This window comes from Carassius gibelio, chromosome B24 (genome assembly GCF_023724105.1).
Source record: "Carassius gibelio isolate Cgi1373 ecotype wild population from Czech Republic chromosome B24, carGib1.2-hapl.c, whole genome shotgun sequence".
Taxonomy (NCBI): Eukaryota; Metazoa; Chordata; class Actinopteri; order Cypriniformes; family Cyprinidae; genus Carassius; species Carassius gibelio.
This window is the reverse complement of record NC_068419.1, coordinates 2,212,748-2,238,134: the sequence shown is the minus strand read 5'-3', so window position 1 is coordinate 2,238,134 and position 25,387 is coordinate 2,212,748. Positions and strand designations below refer to the sequence as shown.

At 36.7% G+C, this 25,387-nt stretch overlaps 1 long non-coding RNA gene and 9 gene segments (V, D, J or C); 4 read left to right on the top strand and 6 right to left on the bottom strand.

The window, feature by feature from the left end:
• Positions 1 to 1,112: 1,112 nt before the first annotated feature.
• LOC128013080 (immunoglobulin kappa variable 3-20-like) lies at positions 1,113 to 1,836 on the bottom strand. The segment is given in 3 exon segments: positions 1,113 to 1,204; positions 1,316 to 1,573; positions 1,663 to 1,836. Coding segments are annotated over 3 exon segments (399 nt in total).
• Positions 1,837 to 2,379: 543 nt separating this feature from the next.
• LOC128013079 (Ig lambda chain C region-like) lies at positions 2,380 to 3,718 on the top strand. The segment is given in 2 exon segments: positions 2,380 to 2,388; positions 3,185 to 3,718. Coding segments are annotated over 2 exon segments (348 nt in total).
• Positions 3,719 to 4,372: 654 nt separating this feature from the next.
• LOC128013563 (Ig kappa chain V region K16-167-like) lies at positions 4,373 to 4,970 on the bottom strand. The segment is given in 2 exon segments: positions 4,373 to 4,704; positions 4,807 to 4,970. Coding segments are annotated over 2 exon segments (384 nt in total).
• A 734-nt stretch (positions 4,971 to 5,704) lies between these two features.
• LOC128013566 (immunoglobulin kappa variable 3-15-like) lies at positions 5,705 to 6,424 on the bottom strand. The segment is given in 2 exon segments: positions 5,705 to 6,168; positions 6,258 to 6,424. Coding segments are annotated over 2 exon segments (369 nt in total).
• A 332-nt stretch (positions 6,425 to 6,756) lies between these two features.
• LOC128013078 (Ig lambda chain C region-like) lies at positions 6,757 to 8,211 on the top strand. The segment is given in 3 exon segments: positions 6,757 to 6,765; positions 6,855 to 6,906; positions 7,723 to 8,211. Coding segments are annotated over 3 exon segments (378 nt in total).
• A 1,069-nt stretch (positions 8,212 to 9,280) lies between these two features.
• Positions 9,281 to 9,891, bottom strand: LOC128013558 (Ig kappa chain V region 3547-like). The segment is given in 2 exon segments: positions 9,281 to 9,635; positions 9,725 to 9,891. Coding segments are annotated over 2 exon segments (387 nt in total).
• Positions 9,892 to 12,045: 2,154 nt separating this feature from the next.
• Positions 12,046 to 13,615, bottom strand: LOC128013560 (immunoglobulin kappa variable 1-39-like). The segment is given in 2 exon segments: positions 12,046 to 13,232; positions 13,338 to 13,615. Coding segments are annotated over 2 exon segments (384 nt in total).
• Positions 13,616 to 13,907: 292 nt separating this feature from the next.
• On the top strand, positions 13,908 to 15,408 carry LOC128013077 (Ig lambda chain C region-like). The segment is given in 3 exon segments: positions 13,908 to 13,916; positions 14,006 to 14,057; positions 14,893 to 15,408. Coding segments are annotated over 3 exon segments (378 nt in total).
• On the bottom strand, positions 14,893 to 25,318 carry LOC128013557 (Ig kappa chain V region K29-213-like). The segment is given in 3 exon segments: positions 14,893 to 16,190; positions 24,822 to 25,045; positions 25,135 to 25,318. Coding segments are annotated over 3 exon segments (375 nt in total).
• On the top strand, positions 15,940 to 24,933 carry LOC128013573 (uncharacterized). Its single transcript, XR_008183345.1, has 2 exons — positions 15,940 to 16,069; positions 24,683 to 24,933. It is a non-coding gene; the product is annotated as an uncharacterized LOC128013573 (long non-coding RNA).
• Positions 25,319 to 25,387: the final 69 nt, after the last annotated feature.

Here is a 25,387-nt window from a genome sequence, read left to right as displayed (position 1 = left end):
GTTTGACATGTTGATAGCATGATCTGCTCGTTTAAATGTATTTGGTGAAATTTAACACTCAGAAATAAAAATTCCCACATGGAGATGAAAACATGACATGTTTTTACTTTTTACTGATGATTCTTGAGAAAGTGTCATTATTCTTTCTCAATTTGTCACTGGATCAGAAAAATCACTTTCACGCAAGGATTTCTGATGATGCTGCTGGTTTTTGAAGGTGGTGGACATTAATACATTTAAATGATCTATGTACACGGTTAAAGGTTTGGGATCAGTAAGACTTTTTTTACTGTATATACCTATTTTTTTAATGAATTCTCCTATATGCTCATCAAGGCTGCATTTATTTGAGCAAACTAAAAACATTACTCTTGCAAAATGTTATTACAAAATAAAATAATGGTTTATACTTCAATATACTTTAAAATATAATTTATTTCTGTGAAACATTGAATTTTCATCAGCCATTACTCCAGTATAAAGTGTCACATGATCTGTTTTATTATTAGAATTATCAATGTTGGCAACAGTTGTGCAGCCAAATATTTTTTGGAAACTGCGGTACTTTTTTCAGGAATTTTTGATGAATAAAACGTAAAAAAAAAAAAAACAGAACAGCATTTATTCCAAATATAAATATTTTCCACATCCTTGCTGAATAAAAGTTTTAATTTCTTTCAAAAAAGAAAGAATTAAAATGTACTGACCCCAAAGTTTTGAACAGAATAGTGTATATTGTTAGAAAAGTTTTTTATTTTGAATAAATTTGGCTCTTTTTAATTGTTTATTCATTAAACAATCCTGAAAAAACTATCGCAGGTTTCAAAAGATATTAAGCAGCACAACAGTTTCCAGCACTGATAATAAATCAGCATATAATAATAATTTCTGAAGGATCATGTGACACTGAAGACTGGAGTAATGATGCTGAACATTCAGCTTTGCATCACAGGAATAAATGAGATTTTAATGTATATATAAAAAAAAAACAATTAATAATATATATATATATATATATATATATATATATATATATATATATATATATATATATATATATTTTATATCCCCAATTTATTTAAAAAAATTTCGTGCTGGAAACAGTTGTGAGCTCATGTGTAGTTTTGTGTTTGGTCTCTGTGTGTCAGTAGTGAGTGATAGTGTTTGATCAGCTGCAGCATCAGTTCAGTCACTGTGACTCTGACTGACACAGGTTTTTGTACCACTCACAATCACTGTGTGAACACATAACTACTACTGATATAGTGAGCACTCTGACAGTAATAATGTCCAGCATCTTCAGTCTGGACTCCACGGATGGTCAGAGTGAAATCAGTTGCAGATGAACTCTTTCCACTGAATCTAGATGGAGTTCCAGTGTAACGGTCTGATGTTAGATAAATCAGGAGTTTAGGAGCTTCTCCAGGTTTCTGTAAGTACCAGCTTAAATAGTATTGTGGCGCACTATATTCATAAACATCTCTGCTGGTTCTACAGCTGATCTTCACTGTTTCTCCTGGTTGAGCTGCTGTCGTTGAGGGACTCTGAGTGACGCTGATCTGTCCTCTACACTCTGAAACACACAACAAGAAGAAAATCATCTCAAAACTTTGACAATATACTTGAAGAAATGAATTGATATCAAACTTGTGCTCCACAAACCTTGAGCAAACGCTGTGAGAGTCCAGATGAAGATGATGATGAAGGTCATGTTGATGAAGATTGTTGTGTGTGTCAGTGATGAAGTGTTAAACTCACAGCACTATAAACACTCTCAGAGCACTGAAGCATCTGATCAATATGCAAACACACTCACATCATTTACCTGGAGACAGTCGCTCATTAACAGACACTAAATAGAATTCATAAAACGCCAAAAATCAATCTTTCATAATATTATATATTCTTATAGCCATTCTGTTATAAATGTATCACTTCTGAATAAATCTACAAGACCAACTTTAGTATTTGATCCTGACTCTCTCCTGTGAGACTTTGAGAATATTTTTGACTGTAGTTTGATAGAAACATGATTAATGTTAATTCATTAATTTGATGTCAAATCCATGGATGTTGTGCAGGTTTTTACAGACATGAGGATCATCACACGTGTCTCTGTCAATCACTGAATCAACTGAGTTTGATTGTGAGTCACGTCACACTTGATATAAAAGTGAATTTCTTTCAATAATTGAGGTTGATGTTTTAGTAATAAGACAGATGAAGTAAATGCAGGTGATGTGTGCTGTGAGTGTGTGTTTGTTGGAGACTCAGTTGATGTGTGTTTGTTCAGTTAGTGAAGCGTTCAGGAGGTTTTTGTTCAGCTGCTCTATTAGTTTGTATCACTGTGGTGGACTTTCGGCAGCGGCACCAAACTGGATGTTGGCAGTAAGTCAATCATCATTTCATTATTAATACAACAACTGACGCAGAAACACTTTGCTATTCTATAGAAATAATGCATGCTTGTTTATTTATTTTTATATTTATATATATTTATATTTTTAGTTCACATTGAATGTTTAGCAGTCAACATTGTAAAGATGGTTTTGATTGTCATGGCATTTTTTATTTCATCCAGTAAACTATAATAATTTCTGTTAATTTGATATTTATTCATTATTAAATTTAAATGCACTTGAAATCAATGTTATATGATTGTCAGTTAGAAACCACTTTGATTGTAGTAAGTGATAATTAAAAAAATAAATAAATAAGATAATTAAAAAAATAATTAAAATTACATTTTCTGATTAGTGTGTTGAATTTTAAGTAGCCTGCATATATTTTAAAACTGGAAATGGCTTAATTGTATTTTTAAAAAAAAAATAATATTTGAATAATTTATTTTTAAAATTATAATACACATCCCAGACATTTTGTTTTATTTTCTATTTTTAAAAGCACATTTTTGTATCTGATTTTCTCATTCCGTCATCAAAAAATGCTTTCATGCTTTTAATCAAAGTAATATTATATTTTATAATGAAAATGACTGTTCAGTATATTAATATATTTCACAAAACATGCGTTGCTTTGCTGATCACAAGTTTTGTAAAAAAATATTCAGATGACTTGCAGTTTAATGTTGTTAAAATGGCCAAGAAAAGCTATCATTGTATTAATTGTTCATATATATTTTATATGAATCTGAAAGTAGAGAAAAGCTTTGTTCTTGACTGAGGTGAGTGTTGTGTGTTTGTCAGCCGTCACTCGTCCTAAAGTGAGCGTCCTGCCGCCCTCCAGTGCAGAGATCTCCTCAAAGAAGACAGCGACACTGGTGTGTGTGGCCAGCAAGGGCTTCCCGTCAGACTGGAGCCTGAGCTGGAAGGTGGACGGGAGCAGCAGGTCTCAGGAGAGCAGCGCTGGGCTCCTGGAGAAGGACGGTCTGTACAGCTGGAGCAGCAGCCTGACTCTCTCTGAGCAGGAGTGGATGGAGAGCGTCTCAGTGAGCTGTGAGGCCACACGGAGCGGTCAGCCTGCGCTCACTGGACACGTGACGAGACAGCAGTGTTCAGAGTAGATCTGCTGCTCTTCTCACTCATGTCTCACATGGAGACTAACAGCACATGAGCGACTCCTTCATTCTCCACATCCAGCTTCAGTCGCTCGCATCTGCATCTGCTCTGCTTTGTGTGCTTCATACAAGAACATATGTGTCTGCTTTATCATTCAGTTATGATGCTATTACAATTCAGTCAATAAATAAAATAAAACTGAAATTTTTAGTTCATCTTAGTCCCTTTTTGTTATTTTTGTTTCATGTCTTTCTTTGGATCAGTGTTTTAACTCACATTTAAAAGAAAAAGTTGAAAAACTTAATGGACCGTGAAAAAACACCTGCAGATATACGATGAAACAACATGAACTTAGACACATTTCATAAGATTAAGTGTAAAATTGAATAAATTCTTTATATATTTTATTTAATATCCATTAAAGTTCAAACTCACAGTTTCACTGTTTGATCGGTTCAACGCTCTGAACTGAAACACTTTCACTTCTGCTCATGCACTGATGAGACACTTATGAAGTTTGAGTCGTAGTTTCATAAGGCAGTTTATTAGTATGATTGTAAGTACACATAAAAACATAAAAACTACCAAACTGTGACAGAGAAACATTCTAGTGTTTTTGGATTGATTTGATATCAATTCATCACAAAATCAGAGGATAGTTGAGTAAAACCCGTCTGTCACAGGACAGATCTGAGTCTAATAGAGCTGATGTGAGTCCTAACTCAGTTGTGAGCTCATGTGTAGTTCTGTGTTTGGTCTCTGTGTGTCAGTAGTGAGTGATAGTGTTTGATCAGCTGCAGCATCAGTTCAGTCACTGTGACTCTGACTGACACAGGTTTTTGTACCAGCCTTTATCACTGTGTGAACACACAGCTACTAGGACAGTGTACCCCCAGACAGTAATAATGTCCAGCATCTTCAGTCTGGACTCCACTGATGGTCAGAGTGAAATCACTGTAAGATCCACTGCCACTGAATCTAGATGGAGTTCCTGACTGGAGGGTGTTTGCTTTATAAATCAGGAGTTTAGGAGCTTCTCCAGGTTTCTGTAAGTACCAGGATAGAGGCTGATAACCCCGACTCTGGTAAACTTCAGGACTGGTTTTACAGGACATAGTAACTGTGTCTCCTGGTTGAACAGGTTTCACTGCAGGCGTCTGAGTGACTGTCACTTCACCTGCTGATTCTACAGAGGAAAATGAATAAAAATTCAGAATTCAGTATTTGTTGAAGGACAGTATTTCCAGCACATGTGATCCGTTAGAACAGAGCATGTCTATCTCCTCACCTGTGAAACAGCAGCTAGTGAAGATCCAGATGAAGATGGTGATGAAGCTCATGGTTGCTGTTGGTTCAGATTCTCAGAGTTCAGACTCACAGAGATATAAAACCTGCTGAAGCTTGTGCTGCGATGCAAATCATCTCGATGTAAATCTGTACGAGTTACAGCAGATGATGCATGTAAAACATAACAGTGTAATTCCTTGTCAAATCAGCCACATTTAAAAAATTCCCTGGCTTTCTGAAGAAAGACAGACATGTATAATGATGAAAGCCAAAATATTAAATGTTATGGGTTAATATTTACTGAGTAATCCACTATTTTGTATAAGAGGATCAAAATGGCAATTTTTACCTGAGGTTCAGAGATTTTCTTTCAAAGAGGAATGTCTGAAAAACAAATAATGTTGAAAGAGATGTATCTTATTTACTTAATAACTGCATTGAACATTGAACATAACTGTCAGAGTGCCATAAATGTATTTTTTTTTTTCAAAAGTTTGCGTGCCTATAACTCAATATTAAATATATTGCAACATGATTTAGTTCTTTAGTTCTTAATAAACCTTTCTTTTGTAATCTTAATTTTCAACAGCTTTCTGAACTACCCCCCTGTAATTTGGCTCTTAATCTCAGGTGAAAATTGCCTTTTGACCACCTCTACAAAACAATGCATTTCTCAGTAAATATTCATCCATGATATTTAATATTTTGGCTTTCATCACTAAATATGTCTTTCTTCAGAGAAAATATTTGCAGAGTTAAAATTTGAGCCGGGGATCTCTGGTTGAGTTGACACCGAATGACTAAACAGTGTTTAGGATTATTATTTTTTATTTTTTTATTTTTACTTGAGCGTCTAAATCTACAGACTTTCTAGATTTTAATACACTTTTTGAACTTATGTGAGTCCTAACTCAGTTGTGAGCTCATGTGTAGTTCTGTGTTTGGTCTCTGTGTGTCAGTAGTGAGTGATAGTGTTTGATCAGCTGCAGCATCAGTTCAGTCACTGTGACTCTGACTGACACAGGTTTTTGTATCACTCACAATCACTGTGTGAACACTGGACCACTGTGATAACTCTGACAGTAATAATGTCCAGCATCTTCAGTCTGGACTCCACTTATGGTCAGAGTGAAATCAGTCGCAGATGAACTCTTGCCACTGAATCTAGATGGAGTTCCTGACTGACGGCTGCTTGTATAATAAATCAGGAGTTTAGGAGCTTCTCCAGGTTTCTGTAAGTACCAGGCTAAACGATCATTATTAAACACATCTCTGCTGGTTCTACAGCTGATCTTCACTGTTTCTCCTGGTTGAGCTGCTGTCGTTGAGGGACTCTGAGTGACGCTGATCTGTCCTCTACACTCTGAAACACACAACAAGAAGAAAATCAACTCAAAACTTTGACAATATACTTGAAGAAATGAATTGATATCAAACTTGTGCTCCACAAACCTTGAGCAAACGCTGTGAGAGTCCAGATGAAGATGATGATGAAGGTCATGTTGATGAAGATTGTTGTGTGTGTCAGTGATGAAGTGTTAAACTCACAGCACTATAAACACTCTCAGAGCACTGAAGCATCTGATCAATATGCAAACACACACACATCATTTACCTGGAGACAGTCGCTCATTAACAGACAAAGGCCTGAAATAAAAAACAATTACTGAACATCTTCTATTAGCCAAACTATAAAAAACTGTATCATTCACTTTAATTCTGAAAACATCTTCAAGACCAACTTTCGTACATTAACCTTACTCTTGTGATGTCAAATCCGTGGATGTTGTGCAGGTTTTTACAGACATGAGGATCATCACACGTGTCTCTGTCAATCACTGAATCAACTGAGTTTGATTGTGAGTCACGTCACACTTGATATAAATGTGAATTTCTTTCAATAATTGAGGTTGATGTTTTAGTAATAAGACAGATGAAGTAAATGCAGGTGATGTGTGCTGTGAGTGTGTGTTTGTTGGAGACTCAGTTGATGTGTGTTTGTTCAGTTAGTGAAGCGTTCAGGAGGTTTTTGTTCAGCTGCTCTATTAGTTTGTATCACTGTGGTGGACTTTCGGCAGCGGCACCAAACTGGATGTTGGCAGTAAGTCAATCATCATTTCATTATTAATACTACAACTGACTGACAAACACTTTGTTACGCTATAGAAATGATGCATGCTTGTTTAAGTGTTTTTATATGTATATATATATTTATATTTTTGGTTCACATTGAGTGTTTAACAGTCAACATTGTAAAGATGGTTTTGATTGTCATGGCATTTTTTATTTCATCCAGTAAACTATAATAATTTCTGTTAATTTGATATTTATTCATTATTACATTTTAAATGCACTGAAATCAGTGTTATATGATTGTCATTTAGAAACCACTTTGATTGTAGTAAGTGATAATTAAAAATATAATAAAATAATTAAACTTAAGTTTTCTGATTAGTGTGTTGAATTTTAAGTAGCCTGCAGATATTTTCAAACTGGAAATGGCTTAATTGTATTTTTTGTTAATAATAATATTTAAATAATTTATTTTGAAAGTTATAATACACATCCCAGACATTTTGATTTATTTTCTATTTTTAAAACAAAGTTTTGTATCTGATTTTCTTATGATGTCATCAAAAATTACAGGTCACCTCTGATCTTTGATGCTTTTAATCAAAGTAATATTATATTTGATAATGAAAATGACTCTTTAGTATATTAATATATTTCACAAAACATGCGTTGCTTTGCTGATCACACATTTTGTAAAAAAAATATTCAGATGACTGGCAGTTTAATGTTGCTAAAATGACTAATAAATCTCCCATTGTATTAATGGTTCATATATATTTTATATGAATCTGAAAGTAGAGAAAAGCTTTGTTCTTGACTGAGGTGAGTGTTGTGTGTTTGTCAGGCGTCACTCGTCCTAAAGTGAGCGTCCTGCCGCCCTCCAGTGCAGAGATCTCCTCAAAGAAGACAGCGACACTGGTGTGTGTGGCCAGCAAGGGCTTCCCGTCAGACTGGAGCCTGAGCTGGAAGGTGGACGGGAGCAGCAGGTCTCAGGAGAGCAGCGCTGGGCTCCTGGAGAAGGACGGTCTGTACAGCTGGAGCAGCAGCCTGACTCTCTCTGAGCAGGAGTGGATGGAGAGCGTCTCAGTGAGCTGTGAGGCCACACGGAGCGGTCAGCCTGCGCTCACTGGACACGTGACGAGACAGCAGTGTTCAGAGTAGATCTGCTGCTCTTCTCACTCATGTCTCACATGGAGACTAACAGCACATGAGCGACTCCTTCATTCTCCACATCCAGCTTCAGTCGCTCGCATCTGCATCTGCTCTGCTTTGTGTGCTTCATACAAGAACATATGTGTCTGCTTTATCATTCAGTTATGATTCTATTACAATTGATTCAATAAATAAAATACAAATTAAACTTTGAGTTCATTTGAGTCCTTTTTGTTTTGAGTCATTCATTGGTTCAGGGTTTTTGCTCAGATAAACTTCACTCAATGGAGCGTGAAAACACCTGCAGATTCATGATGAAACAAACATGTGGCCAAATGATGAACCTCACAGATATGATAAATGTAGTCGTTTTGAAGATAAACATGCGTGACAGACACATATCATTCATCTCTCACTGTTCTGATGTTTAATGGTTATTTGAAGTGTTTCTGGTGTTACAGGAACATCAAACTCCTCTGAAGATGATGAAGATCTGCTCTTTTCTGAGAGGAACATCACTCACTGTTTCACTCTTTATTCTGTGAAAAGGGTCAGTTTGACAAACAGAGAGACCAGGTTTGCTCATATTCATCAGTTCACAGACTGATCAAATCAGAGGTCAGAGGTCATCTCAGAGGTCACAGGTCAAGCTGTAGTTGTGATAGTGATTTTATCATGAATGTTACGCTATAAATTATTGTTTAGTGATGCTCCAAGCTCAGTAGCAGCTCACCTCAGTCTCTAGATACACATTTCCGTGTCTTCATTGCCTCTTGATTTGACTTTTTCTCAGAGTGTTTTGAAAATGAATGTCTGCTATTAACATAAAGTGAGACAAACTGAAATCAGTCAGATCTCAGACGTGTCTCTGATCTATAAGAGCTCAAAATCTCAGAGCTGTGTAGATTCAAGTAGTCCAGTTTTAACACATTTTCATTCTCCATACAAATCTGAGGAAATAATAAAACTCATGATTCCAAAGCGTGAGGGAAGAAAAAAACAAAAATAATAATCAAAGACCAACACGGCTGAGTCTGTGTGTTTGTGTGTGATAGAGACTCTGCAGAGACACTGATGGACTTGTGTCTAGATGTTTCTCTCGACTAATGCTCTGATCTCTATGATTATTAAGAGTGACGGATTCATTTATATGTTTTTATTTTAGATGTTTGTGTGACAATGTTGTTTCAGATCCTCCTTTGATCAGCTGCAGCATCAGTTCAGTCACTGTGACTCTGACTGACACAGGTTTTTGTACCACTCACAATCACTGTGTGAACACATTAACACTGTTGATGTAGTGGTAACTCTGACAGTAATAATGTCCAGCATCTTCAGTCTGGACTCCACTGATGGTCAGAGTGAAATCACTGTTAGATCCACTGCCACTGAATCTAGATGGAGTTCCTGACTGGAGGACGTTTGCAGCATAAATCAGGAGTTTAGGAGCTTCTCCAGGTTTCTGTAAGTACCAGGCTAAACAATGATAAATCCTACTATGTATGTACACATCTCTACTGGTTCTACAGCTGATCTTCACTGTTTCTCCTGGTTGAGCTGCTGTCGTTGAGGGACTCTGAGTGACGCTGATCTGTCCTCTACACTCTGAAACACACAACAAGAAGAAAATCAACTCAAAACTTTGACAATATACTTGAAGAAATGAATTGATATGAAACTTGTGCTCCACAAACCTTGAGCAAACGCTGTGAGAGTCCAGATGAAGATGATGATGAAGGTCATGTTGATGAAGATTGTTGTGTGTGTCAGTGATGAAGTGTTAAACTCACAGCACTATAAACACTCTCAGAGCACTGAAGCATCTGATCAATATGCAAACACACTCACATCATTTACCTGGAGACAGCAGATTCATCCATTTACTGTTTATTATATTTTCTAATAAATTCCTTTTTTTTTTTCATTTTCAGAAACAAACACTCACGATTTGCTTAAAGTTATTTAATTATTTATTTCAGGTCGAGCTTCTCTCTCCAAACACTGTTTTATGTTAAGTTTCAGTCAGTTTTTCACGCTGAGATCATTTAATAACTGTGTTACAGATTTGATGTCATCCATGATAGGTCTAGTATGATACTGTATAACAGGTCAAAGGTCATTCAAGGGAGTCACCTTCTAAATCTTGGTCATCACAAAGCTTTAAATAACAAGTGTTTTGTAAATATGATTATTTTTGGGACTGATTATGAAACAAATGATTTGATTTTAGCCTTAATGTAATAACAAGGATTTATTATTAAAGATGAAGATTTTGTGCTGTTTTTTATAATAATTGATGAGTGCTGTTGAGAAGAGCTGCTGTTGAGTCTGATATCAGTGTGTGAGTCTCTTCTCTCTTTCTCTGCTGGAGTTTGTGTTTATTTGAGTGTGACGGAGGTTTTTGTACGACGCTTTCACTAGAATGAAGCACTGTGGTACACTTTTGGTGGAGGAACTAAACTGACCATCGGTAAGTCTCTTCAATTCTGTCATTAAAATATATGATATTTGATTCATTCATTTTAATTCATTTTTAGATTATTTCTGCAAAAACATTTTAAAATTAGTCCTTTTATTATATAAAAAAAATGTTTTTGTAAAGTTTCTTTAATAATTGCAATATTTAATTTATTTCATCATTTACTTAAGTTGTATATATTTTTCGTATTTTTTTTTAAATCTCATTTGTCATTTTACATGAATAATTTAACTCATTATCAGTACAAAAATATTGTATCTTTACATGACATGATATATAGTCAATTAATTCTTGATATATATAATTTTGACTACAATTAATGGTAAATATAACAATTATGGTGTTTTTAGATGCATGACAAAGTCTGATAATACTAAATGTAATTGTGTAGACGTCGTCACCAGACAAAGAGAAATGTAGTTAATGAACATGTTCAGAATCAAGTTTGCATCTGCTGCTGATCATTTAAAAACAACAACATCATAACATACATTTACAATTACACTGAAAATTACAATTACTTGTTAGTGTCTTATAAGAATAATATTTGTAAAATACAAATAATATTGCAATTATTTAAATTTGTTTTCACATACCTTTTGACAAAATCACAATATACTAATTATTTTTCAGTTGGACAGTATTTTTTTTATTAGATTGAGATTAAAAGTTAAAAGTTCACATGTTCTGTAACTTACTATTTCTGAAATAAATCTTATTAGTGTATTTTTTGCATTTATTTCATCCTTATTTACATTTTATAATTTAAAATTCTTTTTAAATGTTATTTTTTATTTATATGATTAATTACATGCATTTACATGTATTGATAGCAGTACTTTCAAATCAATTTAATTATTTCTTGATATGATTTTGTCTAAAATCTTGGCACATTTAACAATAAAGTGTTTGTCATCAGACAACAAGGAACTTGAAGAGCATTTAGAAAATTAATCATTTAAACTATTTAAACTCTCAAGTTTGCTGATATTCATGATTGTGAGTCTGAATAGCATGAATATTACTATCATTAATAATGAAATGATAATTTTTTTTCTAAGTCATATAGAGACATCATAATATAAACATACATTTTCTTGAATAATGTTTTTTCAAAACTCTGAAGATTGTTTCATATGCATCTTATAAAATTAAACTCCACTGATCAGTTTTTCATTTCTGCTTCTCTCTCTGTGTGTGTGTGTGTGTGTGTTGTGTGTGTGTGTGTGTGTGTGTGTGTGTGTGTGTGTGTGGGTGTGCGTGCGTGTGTTGTGTGTGCGTGTGTGTGTGTGTGTGTGTGTGTGTGTGTGTTGCAGCTGGTCCCGCAGTGAAGCCCTCCGTGTCTCTGCTGCCTCCCTCTTCTCTGCAGATCTCTGGAGACTCAGCCGCACTGCTCTGTCTGCTCAGCTCTTACTCTCCACAGGGGGCGCAGGTGAGCTGGACGCTGGACGGGTCAGAGGTCACCGAGGGGGTTCAGACCAGCGCAGAGAGCGAGCGGGACGGACGCTACAGCCGCAGCAGCGTCCTGAGCCTCAGCAAAGCACGCTGGGAAGCCGGCGAGCGCTTCGTCTGCAGAGTAACACATGACGGAGCTGATCACGAGACCTCGTTCCTCAAGAGCTCCGAGTGCTGATGTTTCTCCAGTGAAGAGCAGCAGGATTCACAGCAGTCTCCTGATTTACAGCTCAATACTCAAGCAGTCTTTCAATGTGCTGCCATTGCTGTTCATTCAATAAAGCTTCTGAACGCCTTCCATTTGTGTTCGACTGCATCATTGATCAGTGTGTCCTTCCTTCACTAAAGTTTCAGCTGCTGTTGATGGATTGTAATAGTTGAGAACAGCTGTGTTTAGCAGTAAATGTGAACTGAAGCTCTTGGGGTTTGAACATGGTCTCTGGAGACGGAGCTGCTCTATTCTGAGACCATCAGAATCACTAAAGCTGTCAATGCAAATCTGATTTCAGCTCAAACTCACAGTTTCACTGTTTGATCGGTTCAACGCTCTGAACTGAAACACTTTCACTTCTGCTCATGCACTGATGAGACAGTTATGAAGATTGAGTGATAGTTTCGTAAGGCAGTTTATCAGTATGATTGTAAGTACACATAAAAACATAAAACTATTAAACTGTAACAGAGATAATATTTGTGTGTTTTTGGATTGATTTGATATCAATTCATCACAAAACCAGAGCATAATTAATTCAAACCCGTCTGTCCCAGGACAGATCTGAGTCTAATAGAGCTGATGTGAGTCCTAACTCAGTTGTGAGCTCATGTGTAGTTCTGTGTTTGGTCTCTGTGTGTCAGTAGTGAGTGATAGTGTTTGATCAGCTGCAGCATCAGTTCAGTCACTGTGACTCTGACTGACACAGGTTTTTGTACGACTCACAATCACTGTGTGAACCACCGAATGCTCTCAGGCCAGTATAAACTCAGACAGTAATAATGTCCAGCATCTTCAGTCTGGACTCCACTGATGGTCAGAGTGAAATCACTGTTAGATCCACTGCCACTGAATCTAGATGGAGTTCCTGACTTGAGACTTTTGGTCAAATAAATCAGGAGTTTAGGAGCTTCTCCAGGTTTCTGTAAGTACCAGGACACACAGGGTGGGCTGCAGGATGGAGCAGAACTAAATCTACAGCTCATCTCTACATTTTCTCCTGGTGTGACAGGTTTCACTGAAGGAGTCTGAGTGACTGTGATCTGAGCTTTACACCCTGAAACACAAACATTTATAAGTCCATAAAATATTTATCTGACATATTTTAAAATATATATATAATATTATATTATAATATTAATTCAAAATATTCACTATTTACCTTGTAGTATAAAGCAGTATGAAAGGGTCCAGATGAAGATGATGATGAAGGTCATGTTGATGAAGATTGTTGTGTGTGTCAGTGATGAAGTGTTAAACTCACAGCACTATAAACACTCTCAGAGCACTGAAGCATCTGATCAATATGCAAACACACTCACATCATTTACCTGGAGACAGTCGCTCATTAACAGACACAAAATACAATTACTATTAATGTTTCATAATATTATATAATCTAATAGCCAAGCTGTTATAAATGTATCACTTCTGAATAAATCTACAAGATCAACTTTAGTATTTGATCCTGACTCTCTCCTGTGAGACTCTGAGAATATTTTTGACTGTAGTTTGATAGAAACATGATTAATGTTAATTAATTAATTTTATGTCAAATCCGTGGATGTTGTGCAGGTTTTTACAGACATGAGGATCATCACACGTGTCTCTGTCAATCACTGAATCAACTGAGTTTGATTGTGAGTCACGTCACACTTGATATAAAAGTGAATTTCTTTCAATAATTGAGGTTGATGTTTTAGTAATAAGACAGATGAAGTAAATGCAGGTGATGTGTGCTGTGAGTGTGTGTTTGTTGGAGACTCAGTTGATGTGTGTTTGTTCAGTTAGTGAAGCGTTCAGGAGGTTTTTGTTCAGCTGCTCTATTAGTTTGTATCACTGTGGTGGACTTTCGGCAGCGGCACCAAACTGGATGTTGGCAGTAAGTCAATCATCATTTCATTATTAATACAACAACTCACTGAGAAACACTTTGTTACGCTATAGAAAGGATTATTTATATATTTTAATTCTATTTTTAGTTATCATTGAATGTTTGGCAGTCAGCGTTTTAAAGATGGTTTTATTGTTATGGCATCTTTTTTTCATCAAATGACCTAAAATAATTTCTGTTATTTCTGAGTTTTCAGTCTTCAGCTCTTTATTCTTCGTTGATAATTAAATCCTAATTGTTAAAAAGGTGCACTGAAATCAAATGTACATTAATATGTCATTTTGGCATCACTTTGATTTTACTTTAAAATTTAAGACTAATTAAACTCAAATTTTCAGAATAGGTTGTTGTTTTTTAAGCAAAGCCTGTAGAAATGTTCAAACTGGAAATTATGGTTGCTTATCTGTATTTTGCTCACTTGATAGGGTAATAATTTATAGAAGACATGCAAGACAAAAAATTTATTTTATAATTTTTAAAACAAACTTTTGTACCTAATCTTCTCATGCTGCCATCAACAATTTTAATTAATTCCTGCAGTTATTATGTTTATTCACATTTGATCTTTCATGCTTTTAATCAAAGTGACTAACATTGTAATAGTTGATAATGTAAATGTCTTTTCAAATCAACATATTTCACTAAACTTTCATTGCTTTTCTGATCACAGGCTTTTAAACATTTGTTCAGGTCACTTGCAGTTTAATGTTGTTAAAATGGCCAAGAAAAGCTATCATTGTATTAACTGTTCATATATTTTGATGAATCTGAAAGCAGAGAAATGCTTAGTTCTTGACTGAGGTGAGTGTTGTGTGTTTGTCAGGCGTCACTCGTCCTAAAGTGAGCGTCCTGCCGCCCTCCAGTGCAGAGATCTCCTCAAAGAAGACAGCGACACTGGTGTGTGTGGCCAGCAAGGGCTTCCCGTCAGACTGGAGCCTGAGCTGGAAGGTGGACGGGAGCAGCAGGTCTCAGGAGAGCAGCGCTGGGCTCCTGGAGAAGGACGGTCTGTACAGCTGGAGCAGCAGCCTGACTCTCTCTGAGCAGGAGTGGATGGAGAGCGTCTCAGTGAGCTGTGAGGCCACACGGAGCGGTCAGCCTGCGCTCACTGGACACGTGACGAGACAGCAGTGTTCAGAGTAGATCTGCTGCTCTTCTCACTCATGTCTCACATGGAGACTAACAGCACATGAGCGACTCCTTCATTCTCCACATCCAGCTTCAGTCGCTCGCATCTGCATCTGCTCTGCTTTGTGTGCTTCATACAAGAACATATGTGTCTGCTTTATCATTCAGTTATGATGCTATTACAATTCAGTCAATAAATAAAATACAATAGTAACTTTAATCTTTGTGTTCTATTTTGTTATTTTTGTTTCAGGTCTTTCTTTTGATCAGTGCTTTAACTCACATTTAAATAAAAAACTGAAAAACTTAACTCAACGGACCGTGAAAAAACACCAGCAGATAGACGATGAAACAACATGAACTTAGACACATTTAATAAGATTAAGTGGGTTAGATTAAGTGTAAAACTGAATAATTTCTTTATATATTTTATTTAATATCCATTAAAATTCAAACTCACAGTTTCACTGTTTGATCGGTTCATCTCTCTGAACTGAAACAGTTTCACTTCTGCTCATGCACTGATGAGACAGTTATGAAGACTGAGTCGTAGTTTTATTAGACAAGTTCTGAGCTCATGAGGAAGTTTCTCAGTATGATTGTAAGTACACATAAAAACATAAAAACTACCTAACTGTAACAGAGAAACATTTGTGTGTTTTTGGATTGATTTGATATCAATTCATCACAAAATCAGAGCATAACTGAGACAAACCCGTCCGTCACAGATCTGAGTCTAGTAGAGCTGATGTGAGTCCTAACTCAGTTGTGAGCTCATGTGTAGTTCTGTGTTTGGTCTCTGTGTGTCAGTAGTGAGTGATAGTGTTTGATCAGCTGCAGCATCAGTTCAGTCACTGTGACTCTGACTGACACAGGTTTTTGTACCACTCACAATCACTGTGTGAACACATCTTTACTGTTGATGTAGTGGAAACTCTGACAGTAATAATGTCCAGCATCTTCAGTCTGGACTCCACTGATGGTCAGAGTGAAATCTCTCCCAGATGATCTACTGCCTCTGAATCTAGATGGAGTTCCTGATCGCTGATTGATTGATGCATAAATCAAGAGTTTAGGAGCTTGTCCAGGTTTCTGTAAGAGCCAGCTAAGAAAATGGTTTCCATTATTACAGCAGTCTGGATCTCTGTTAAATGTACAGGTGACAGTGACTGATTGTCCAGTTTGAGCGAGCAGCACTGAGGGAGTTTGAGTCACTGTCACCTGCCCAATAGATTCTGTCAAATGAGAAAGATCAGAAATCACAAACACTTTTACAATCATATATCTTCACTACATTAAAAATATCAAATATATCTTTCCAGACACAAACCTCTACATAATACAGTCAGAGTCCAGATCAATATGGTGATGAAAGTCATTTCTGTTGGTTGTAGGTTCAGTTCTAGTGAGAAACAGTTGTTGATCATGTTTGATGTTTGTCAGAGTTATAAACACACGCAGAGCACTGAAGTGTGTGTCGCTCATGTAAAACACACTCTCTATGCAAACACTGCAGGAGAATTTCAACAAGTTGAAGTTGGTTTATTGTGCTGAGACTTAAGAAAATATTTAACGAGTTCACATGTTAATATTATCAGTTATTGATATTCATATTGAAATATGATTTTCATACACATTCTCCTTTCACATACATATTTTCTTTCTTTCACACACTTTATTCTTCTCACACATGCACACATTTTTACTCTTACACACACATACATACTCCTTTCATATGCATATATTTTTGCTTTCACGCACACATACATTCTCCTCACACATACATATATTTCTACTCTCACACACATACACTCTCCTTTCACATACATATACAATCATACATATATAGAATATAGAAGAGAAGAATGTATGTATGTTTGAGAGAGAGTATAGTAGAAACTGAAGACTTTTAGTTGAAACGGAAGGTGTTTAGTTGAACTAAAATTACTAAAAATAACTTTAAAAAGGTGTGTGAACTTGCAAGCACGATGTCAGACACTGTAATATGCTCTGGTCCCCTCCCTGCTTACCGTGGTGACGAGATGCATAGCAGATTGTCATCACTCAATGGCTGGATGTCTAAGTGGTGCCCACAGAATAACATAGGTTTCATAGACAATTGGACGAGCTTTTGGGGCAGACCTGACCTGTTTAAAAGAGATGGTCTTCATCCCTCCTGGGGTGGCGCCACTCTTCTCTCTACAAATATGGCACATAGTCTTAGTGTTTATACTTGACTAACTGGGGCCCAGGTCAGGAAGCAGACAGACTGGCTAAACCGACCGTCTGCTAGCTGCCTCCCGTCACAGAGGTCAGTTAATTCTCAGCACATAGAGACTCTTTCACCTAGATATCACACTATAGAGACTGTGTCTGTTCCCCGAACTAGAAAATACAAAAAACGTCCAAACCAAGTTAAGGTTAACAATTTAATTGAGGTTCAACAAATAAAAAACAAATGCAATATGGATAAACTAATGTTAAAGCTTGGCTTATTGAATATCAGATCGCTTTCTACGAAAACACTTTTTGTAAATAATATGATAACTGATCATAATATAGATGTGCTCTGTTTGACAGAAACCTGGCTAAAACCTGATGATTACATTATTTTAAATGAGTCCACCCCCCAAGATTACTGTTATAAACACGAGCCGCGTCTAAAAGGCAAAGGTGGAGGAGTTGCTTCAATTTATAATAACGTTTTCAGGATTTCTCAGAGGGCAGGCTTCAAGTATAACTCGTTTGAAGTAATGGTGCTTCATATAACATTATCCAGAGAAACCAATGTTAATGATAAATCCCCTGTTATGTTTGTACTGGCTACTGTATACAGGCCACCAGGGCACCATACAGACTTTATTAAAGAGTTTGGGGATTTTACATCCGAGTTAGTTCTGGCTGCAGATAAAGTTTTAATAGTTGGTGATTTAACTAAATTATTGTATAAAGGCAATAACACATTCACAATCATGCTGTTTATCTGATATTCAGAAGAAAAAGTCCTCTTGCATGTGTGAGTTTGCTTTATATCAATAAGAGATAATATTAACATGTGAACTCGTTAAATATTTTCTAAAGCATTACGTCGAGCGCAAAAGAACCGGTGATCCGTTTTCTTCAACCGGTTTATTGAATCGAACTGTCCGAAAGAACTACTGGTGATCCGAAAACTGATGCAACCGGTTCTTGACTCGTGAACGAGTCAATGTTTTGTTCGTTATCTGGCTCGGCTCGGTTCATCTTCAGTTCTCTCTTCACAGCAGTTCAGTCAGTGTACTGTTTGAGTACATGAATTACTCTGGGATATTGGTTTGTTTGAACTCAGAGGGAGTGTCAGACACATTAAAAAAGTTAACAGCAGTTAACAACAGTTCGATTTGGTGAACTGGTTCAAAAAGATCCAGTTACATCGAGTGATTCGTTCACAGACCGGATATGACAAACTGCTTTGTTTTGAACTCTCTCTCACAACAGACACGGAAGAGAAGACAATGCTGAATAAAGTCGTAGTTTTTACTGACCCTCTAACTGACCCTCTGATGTCACATGGACTACTTTGATGATGTTTTTCTTACCTTTCTGGACATGGACAGTAGACCGTACACACAGCTTCAATGGAGGGACAGAGAGCTCTCAGACTAAATCTAAAATGTCTTAAACTGTGTTCCAAAGATAAACTGAGGTCTTACTGGTTTGGAACGACATGAGGGTGAGTTATTAATTTTGCTATTTGGGTGCACTATCCCTTTAAGTCTCAGCACAATAAACCAATTTAAACTTGTTGAAATTCTCCTGCAGTGTTTGCATACAGAGTGTGTTTTACATGAGCGACACACACTTCAGTGCTCTGCATGTGTTTATAACTCTGACCAACATCAAACATGATCAACAACTGTTTCTCACTAGAACTGAACCTACAACCAACAAAAATGACTTTCATCACCATATTGATCTGGACTCTGACTGTATTATGTAGAGGTTTGTGTCTGGAAAGATATATTTGATATTTTTAATGTAGTGAAGATATATGTTTGTTAAAGTGTTTGTGATTTCTGATCTTTCTCATTTGACAGAATCTATTGGGCAGGTGACAGTGACTCAAACTCCCTCAGTGCTGCTCGCTCAAACTGGACAATCAGTCACTGTGACCTGTACATTTAACAGAGATCCAGACTGCTGTAATAATCGAAACCATTTTCTTAACTGGTCAATCAATCAATCAATCAATCACCTTTATTTATATAGTGCTTTAAACAAAATACATTGCGTCAAAGCACTGAACAACATTAATTTGGAAAACAGTGTCTCAATAATGCAAAATGATAGTTAAAGGCAGTTCATCATTGAATTCAGTGATGTCATCTCTGTTCAGTTGAAAATAGTGTCTGTTTTTATTTGCAATCAAGTCAATGATATCGCTGTAGATGAAGTGACCCCAACTAAGCAAGCCAGAGGCGACAGCGGCAAGGAACCGAAACTCCATCGGTGACAGAATGGAGAAAAAAACCTTGGGAGAAACCAGGCTCAGTTGGGGGTCAGTTCTCCTCTGACCAGACGAAAACCAGTAGTTCAATTCCAGGCTGCAGCAAAGTCAGATTGTGCAGAAGAATCATCTGTTTCCTGTGGTCTTGTCCTGGTGGTCCTCTGAGACAAGGTCTTTACAGGGGATCTGTATCTGGGCTCTAGTTGTCCTGGTCTCCGCTGTCTTTCAGGGATGTAGAGGTCCTTTCTAGGTGCTGATCCACCATCTGGTCTGGATACGTACTGGATCCGGGTGACTGCAGTGACCCTCTGATCTGGACACAGACTGGATCTCGTGGCCACGGTGACCTCGGAACAAGAGAGAAACAGACAAATATTAGCGTAGATGCCATTCTTCTAATGATGTAGAAAGTACGGTGTTATGTGAAGTGTTTCCGGTTCCGGTTTACCTAATTAATGCAGCCTAAAAAATCCTTTAACGGATTTGGATATTAAAAGCATATTAGTATGTTATGTGTATGCCAGGTTAAAGAGATGGGTCTTTAATCTAGATTTAAACTGCAAGAGTGTGTCTGCCTCCTGAACAATGTTAGGTAGGTTATTCCAGAGTTTAGGCGCCAAATAGGAAAAGGATCTGCCGCCCGCAGTTGATTTTGATATTCTAGGTATTATCAAATTGCCTGAGTTTTGAGAACGTAGCGGACGTAGAGGAGTATAATGTAAAAGGAGCTCATTCAAATACTGAGGTGCTAAACCATTCAGGGCTTTATAAGTAATAAGCAATATTTTAAAATCTATACGATGTTTGATAGGGAGCCAGTGCAGTGTTGACAGGACTGGGCTAATATGGTCATACTTCCTGGTTCTAGTAAGAACTCTTGCTGCTGCATTTTGGACTAGCTGTAGTTTGTTTACCAAGCGTGCAGAACAACCACCCAATAAAGCATTACAATAGTCTAACCTTGAAGTCATAAATGCATGGATTAACATTTCTGCATTTGACATTGAGAGCATAGGCCGTAATTTAGATATATTTTTGAGATGGAAAAATGCAGTTTTACAAATGCTAGAAACGTGGCTTTCTAAGGAAAGATTGCGATCAAGTAGCACACCTAGGTTCCTAACTGATGACGAAGAATTGACAGAGCAACCATCAAGTCTTAGACAGTGTTCTAGGTTATTACAAGCAGAGTTTTTAGGCCCTATGATTAACACCTCTGTTTTTTCTGAATTTAGCAGTAAGAAATTACTCGTCATCCAATTTTTTATATCGACTATGCATTCCATTAGTTTTTCAAATTGGCGTGTTTCACCAGGCTGCGAGGAAATATAGAGCTGCGTATCATCAGCATAACAGTGAAAGCTAACACCATGTTTCCTGATGATATCTCCCAAGGGTAACATATAAAGCGTGAAGAGTAGCGGCCCTAGTACTGAGCCTTGAGGTACTCCATACCGCACTTGTGATCGATATGATACATCTTCATTCACTGCTACGAACTGATGGCGGTCATATAAGTACGATTTAAACCATGCTAATGCACTTCCACTGATGCCAACAAAGTGTTCAAGTCTATGCAAAAGAATGTTGTGGTCAATTGTGTCAAACGCAGCACTAAGATCCAATAAAACTAATAGAGAGATACACCCACGATCAGATGATAAGAGCAGATCATTTGTAACTCTAAGGAGAACAGTCTCAGTACTATGATACGGTCTAAATCCTGACTGGAAATCCTCACATATACCATTATTCTCTAAGAAGGAATATAATTGTGAGGATACCACCTTTTCTAGTATCTTGGACAGAAAAGGGAGATTCGAGATTGGTCTCAGGGGGTCTATAGTGCACTGTCTGATGTGATAATGTAGCTGACGGCCGAATGGTTGCAATTTTATCTCTAATAGTATCGATTTTAGAAGTAAAGTAGTTCATAAAGTCATTACTGTTGTGGTGTTGGGAAATGTCAACACTTGTTGAGGCTTTATTTTCCGTTAATTTACCCACTGTATTGAATAAATACCTGGGGTTATGTTTGTTTTCTTCTAAAAGAGAAGAAAAGTAATCAGATCTAGCAGTTTTTAATGCTTTTCTGTAGTATATGCTACATTCCTGCCAAGCAATACGAAATACCTCTAGTTTTGTTTTCCTCCAGCTGTGCTTCATTTTTCGGGCTGCTCTCTTTAGGGTGCGAGTATGCTCATTATACCATGGTGTCAAACTGTTTTCCTTAACCTTCCTTAAGCGTAAAGGAGCAACTGTATTTAAAGTGCTAGAAAAGAGAGAGTCCATAGTTTCTGTTACATCATCAAGTTGTTCTGAGGTTTTGGATTTGCTAAGGAATTCGGATACATCAGGAAGATGACTTAAAAAGCACTCTTTTGTGGTAGAAGTGATGGTTCTTCCATACTTGTAACAAGAAGTAGAATTTACAATTTTGGCTATATGAAGTTTGCATAGAACTAAATAATGATCTGAGATATCATCACTTGGCTGAATATATTCAACACTATCAACATCAATTCCATGTGACAGTATTAAATCTAGAGTATGATTTCGACAATGAGTAGGTCCTGAAACATGTTGTCTAACACCAATAGAGTTCAGAATGTCTATAAATGCTGATCCCAATGCATCTTTTTCATTATCGACATGGATATTTAACAAAAAAATTGGTCCCACTTTATATTAAGTGTCCCTAATACCTGCGTAACTTAACAAAGTAACTAGATGTGTACATAGTATGTAACCACAGTGTAAGTACACATTGGTAAATAGTATCTACAGCTCTAATGTTAAAGTAACTACAGATATGTAACAACCCACTGAATGCTTTGTGTAACTACAAATGTGTAACAAGACTACGGCACTTATTTTGTAAAGAAGTGTTACACTTTATATTAGATTTATCATGAAATTAATCTGATATTACACAGCAGCGGCCAGTAAGTTATGGTTTACATATAAATTGTGATTGGTGTCCAGAATGTTACACTTTATATTAAGTACTCTAATGACAGATAGTTGGCATGTAGTTGCAAAGTTGCTTATAGTCGATTGATTAAGGGAACCATCAAAATAAAATGTAACTATATAAAACATTGCATTTTTTTTTCAGTTGAAGTATTAAGCTCACATCAATAGATTTACATTAGCTCTACAGGAAACACTCAAAAAGACTCAACATCTAACCACTCACAAGCTATAATAAGATGCTGTGCAGATCTTAAATAAACAATGTCAAGATATGATACAGTCCATTATACTGGAAAATGAAGTAGATTTAAAATCCAGGCAGTTTTCTTCTAGAAAGACAAAAAACGTTCAGGTGGAGAAAAAAACTTTTTCTTTACCTTGACATGTTTCGACTGCAACCTGCAGTCTTCCTCAGAAGCGTCATCTGACAGCTGTGACGTGTCGTTTATCAGCTGTTATTTTCTGGGTGTGGCCACGCCCTGCCCCCCCGTCGCTCGATGGTCTCTGGAGGATGGTGTTCCATGTGTGTGAGAGCATGTAGGCTCCCTCATCCCGGTTGATGGTATCCTTGGCCCGCTTATTAATTTCAATTGCCTCCTTTATCCATCTTCTGTATCTGTTTGGTTCTGATCTGATAATGTGTCCGTTGTCCCAGTCCATAATGTGGTTGTTTCGTTTGCAATGATCTGATATAGCTGATTTTAGTTGTTCCTGTTGTGCTTTTTCCTTTTGCGATCTAGTTAGTCGTCCTGTTGTTTCTTGTTCACATTCTTTCTGATGTTCTTTCTTTCTTGTGTTGAATGACCTGCCTGTTTCTCCTACGTATGTTTTATTGCATGATTTGCATGGTATCTCGTATATGACATTACATTTTTTGTCTTGCTCTGTTTTGTCCTTGGGGTGTACCAGTAACTGCCTTAACTTTGTGTATGGTTTTACTACTGTGTTTATGTTGTATTTTCTCATTGCCCGCTGTAGTGGTTCTGTTATGCCTCTGATATATGGTAGGGTTATTATGTCCTTGTTTCCAGTTTCTGGTTTCAATTTGCTTGTTTGCGACTTGTTCTTTTCATTTGTTTATGGCCCATATCGGATATTTGCATCGTGCAAGTGCATGTCTGATATGTTTTTCCTCTTTCTGTCTGTCTTTTTCCTCCGTGATGAAACTAGTCCGTTCATAAAGTGTTATTTAGAAACACTGTTCATTGTGTGTTATAAATAATCATACTCTTAAACTTATAATACACACACACACACACACACACACACACACACACTGTCACGTTAATGAACTTTTGTTCCTTCATTTGGTCACCTTCCTTTTCTTGTTTTGTTAATTGATTATTCCCCACCTGTCTCCATTTCCCTCATTACCTTCTGTGTGCTTAAACACCCTGTCTGTTTAGTTCTTCTTCGTCTGTGATTGTATTAACACTTCTGAATGTATACTCAATGTGAATGTCTATGTTAATGCTGTTATTTGTATTGTATCCTAACCTATTGTCAGTAAACTCCGCTTTTGATCCCGATTCTCCTCAAGCTCTTTGTCTTTCATCTAGCACTACCCAATTTTTCTATGCACTTTTTACTGTCCATTGCACTAGTGTAATTTATGTTCATATGTTCACAGTTTCTGCTTATATTGTACATACACTTATTGATCCATCTGTATATATGTTCATAGTACACCTATCTGTATATCATGCTGATAGTATTTAAAATATGTAAATTATGTACATAGTACTGCATTATTTGTGTATTTATTGTACATTTTTAACATACGGTAGACACTCTTTATCCTGTATTTACTAGTTATTGCTCTTCAGGTTAGATACTAACTGCATTTCGTTGCCTTGTACCTTACATGTGCAATGACAATAAAGCTGAATCTAATCTAATCTAATCTAATCTAATATATATTTTATGATTATTATTTTTTTCAGATGCATTTGTGACGATGTTGTTTCAGTTCCTTTTTTGATCAGCTGCAGCATCAGTTCAGTCACTGTGACTCTGACTGACACAGGTTTTTGTACGACTCACAATCACTGTGTGAACACATAATCACCCACACAACCATAATAATTTGTTCTGCAATTAAAACTCTGACAGTAATAATGTCCAGCATCTTCAGTCTGGACTCCACTGATGGTCAGAGTGAAATCACTGTTAGATCCACTGCCACTGAATCTAGATGGAGTTCCTGACTGGAGACTGCTTGTATAATAAATCAGGAGTTTAGGAGCTTCTCCAGGTTTCTGTAAGTACCAGGCTAAACGATTACCACTGTACACATCTTTGCTGGTTTTACAGTTGATCTTCACTGTTTCTCCTGGTTGAGCTGCTGTCGTTGAGGGACTCTGAGTGACGCTGATCTGTCCTCTACACTCTGAAACACACAACAAGAAGAAAATCAACTCAAAACTTTGACAATATACTTGAAGAAATGAATTGATATCAAACTTGTGCTCCACAAACCTTGAGCAAACGCTGTGAGAGTCCAGATGAAGATGATGATGAAGGTCATGTTGATGAAGATTGTTGTGTGTGTCAGTGATGAAGTGTTAAACTCACAGCACTATAAACACTCTCAGAGCACTGAAGCATCTGATCAATATGCAAACACACTCACATCATTTACCTGGAGACAGTCTCTCAATCTCAGTTAAAGGCCTGAAATACAAACAATTCCTCTGGTAAAAAAATCATTCAATCTTCTATTAGCCAAACT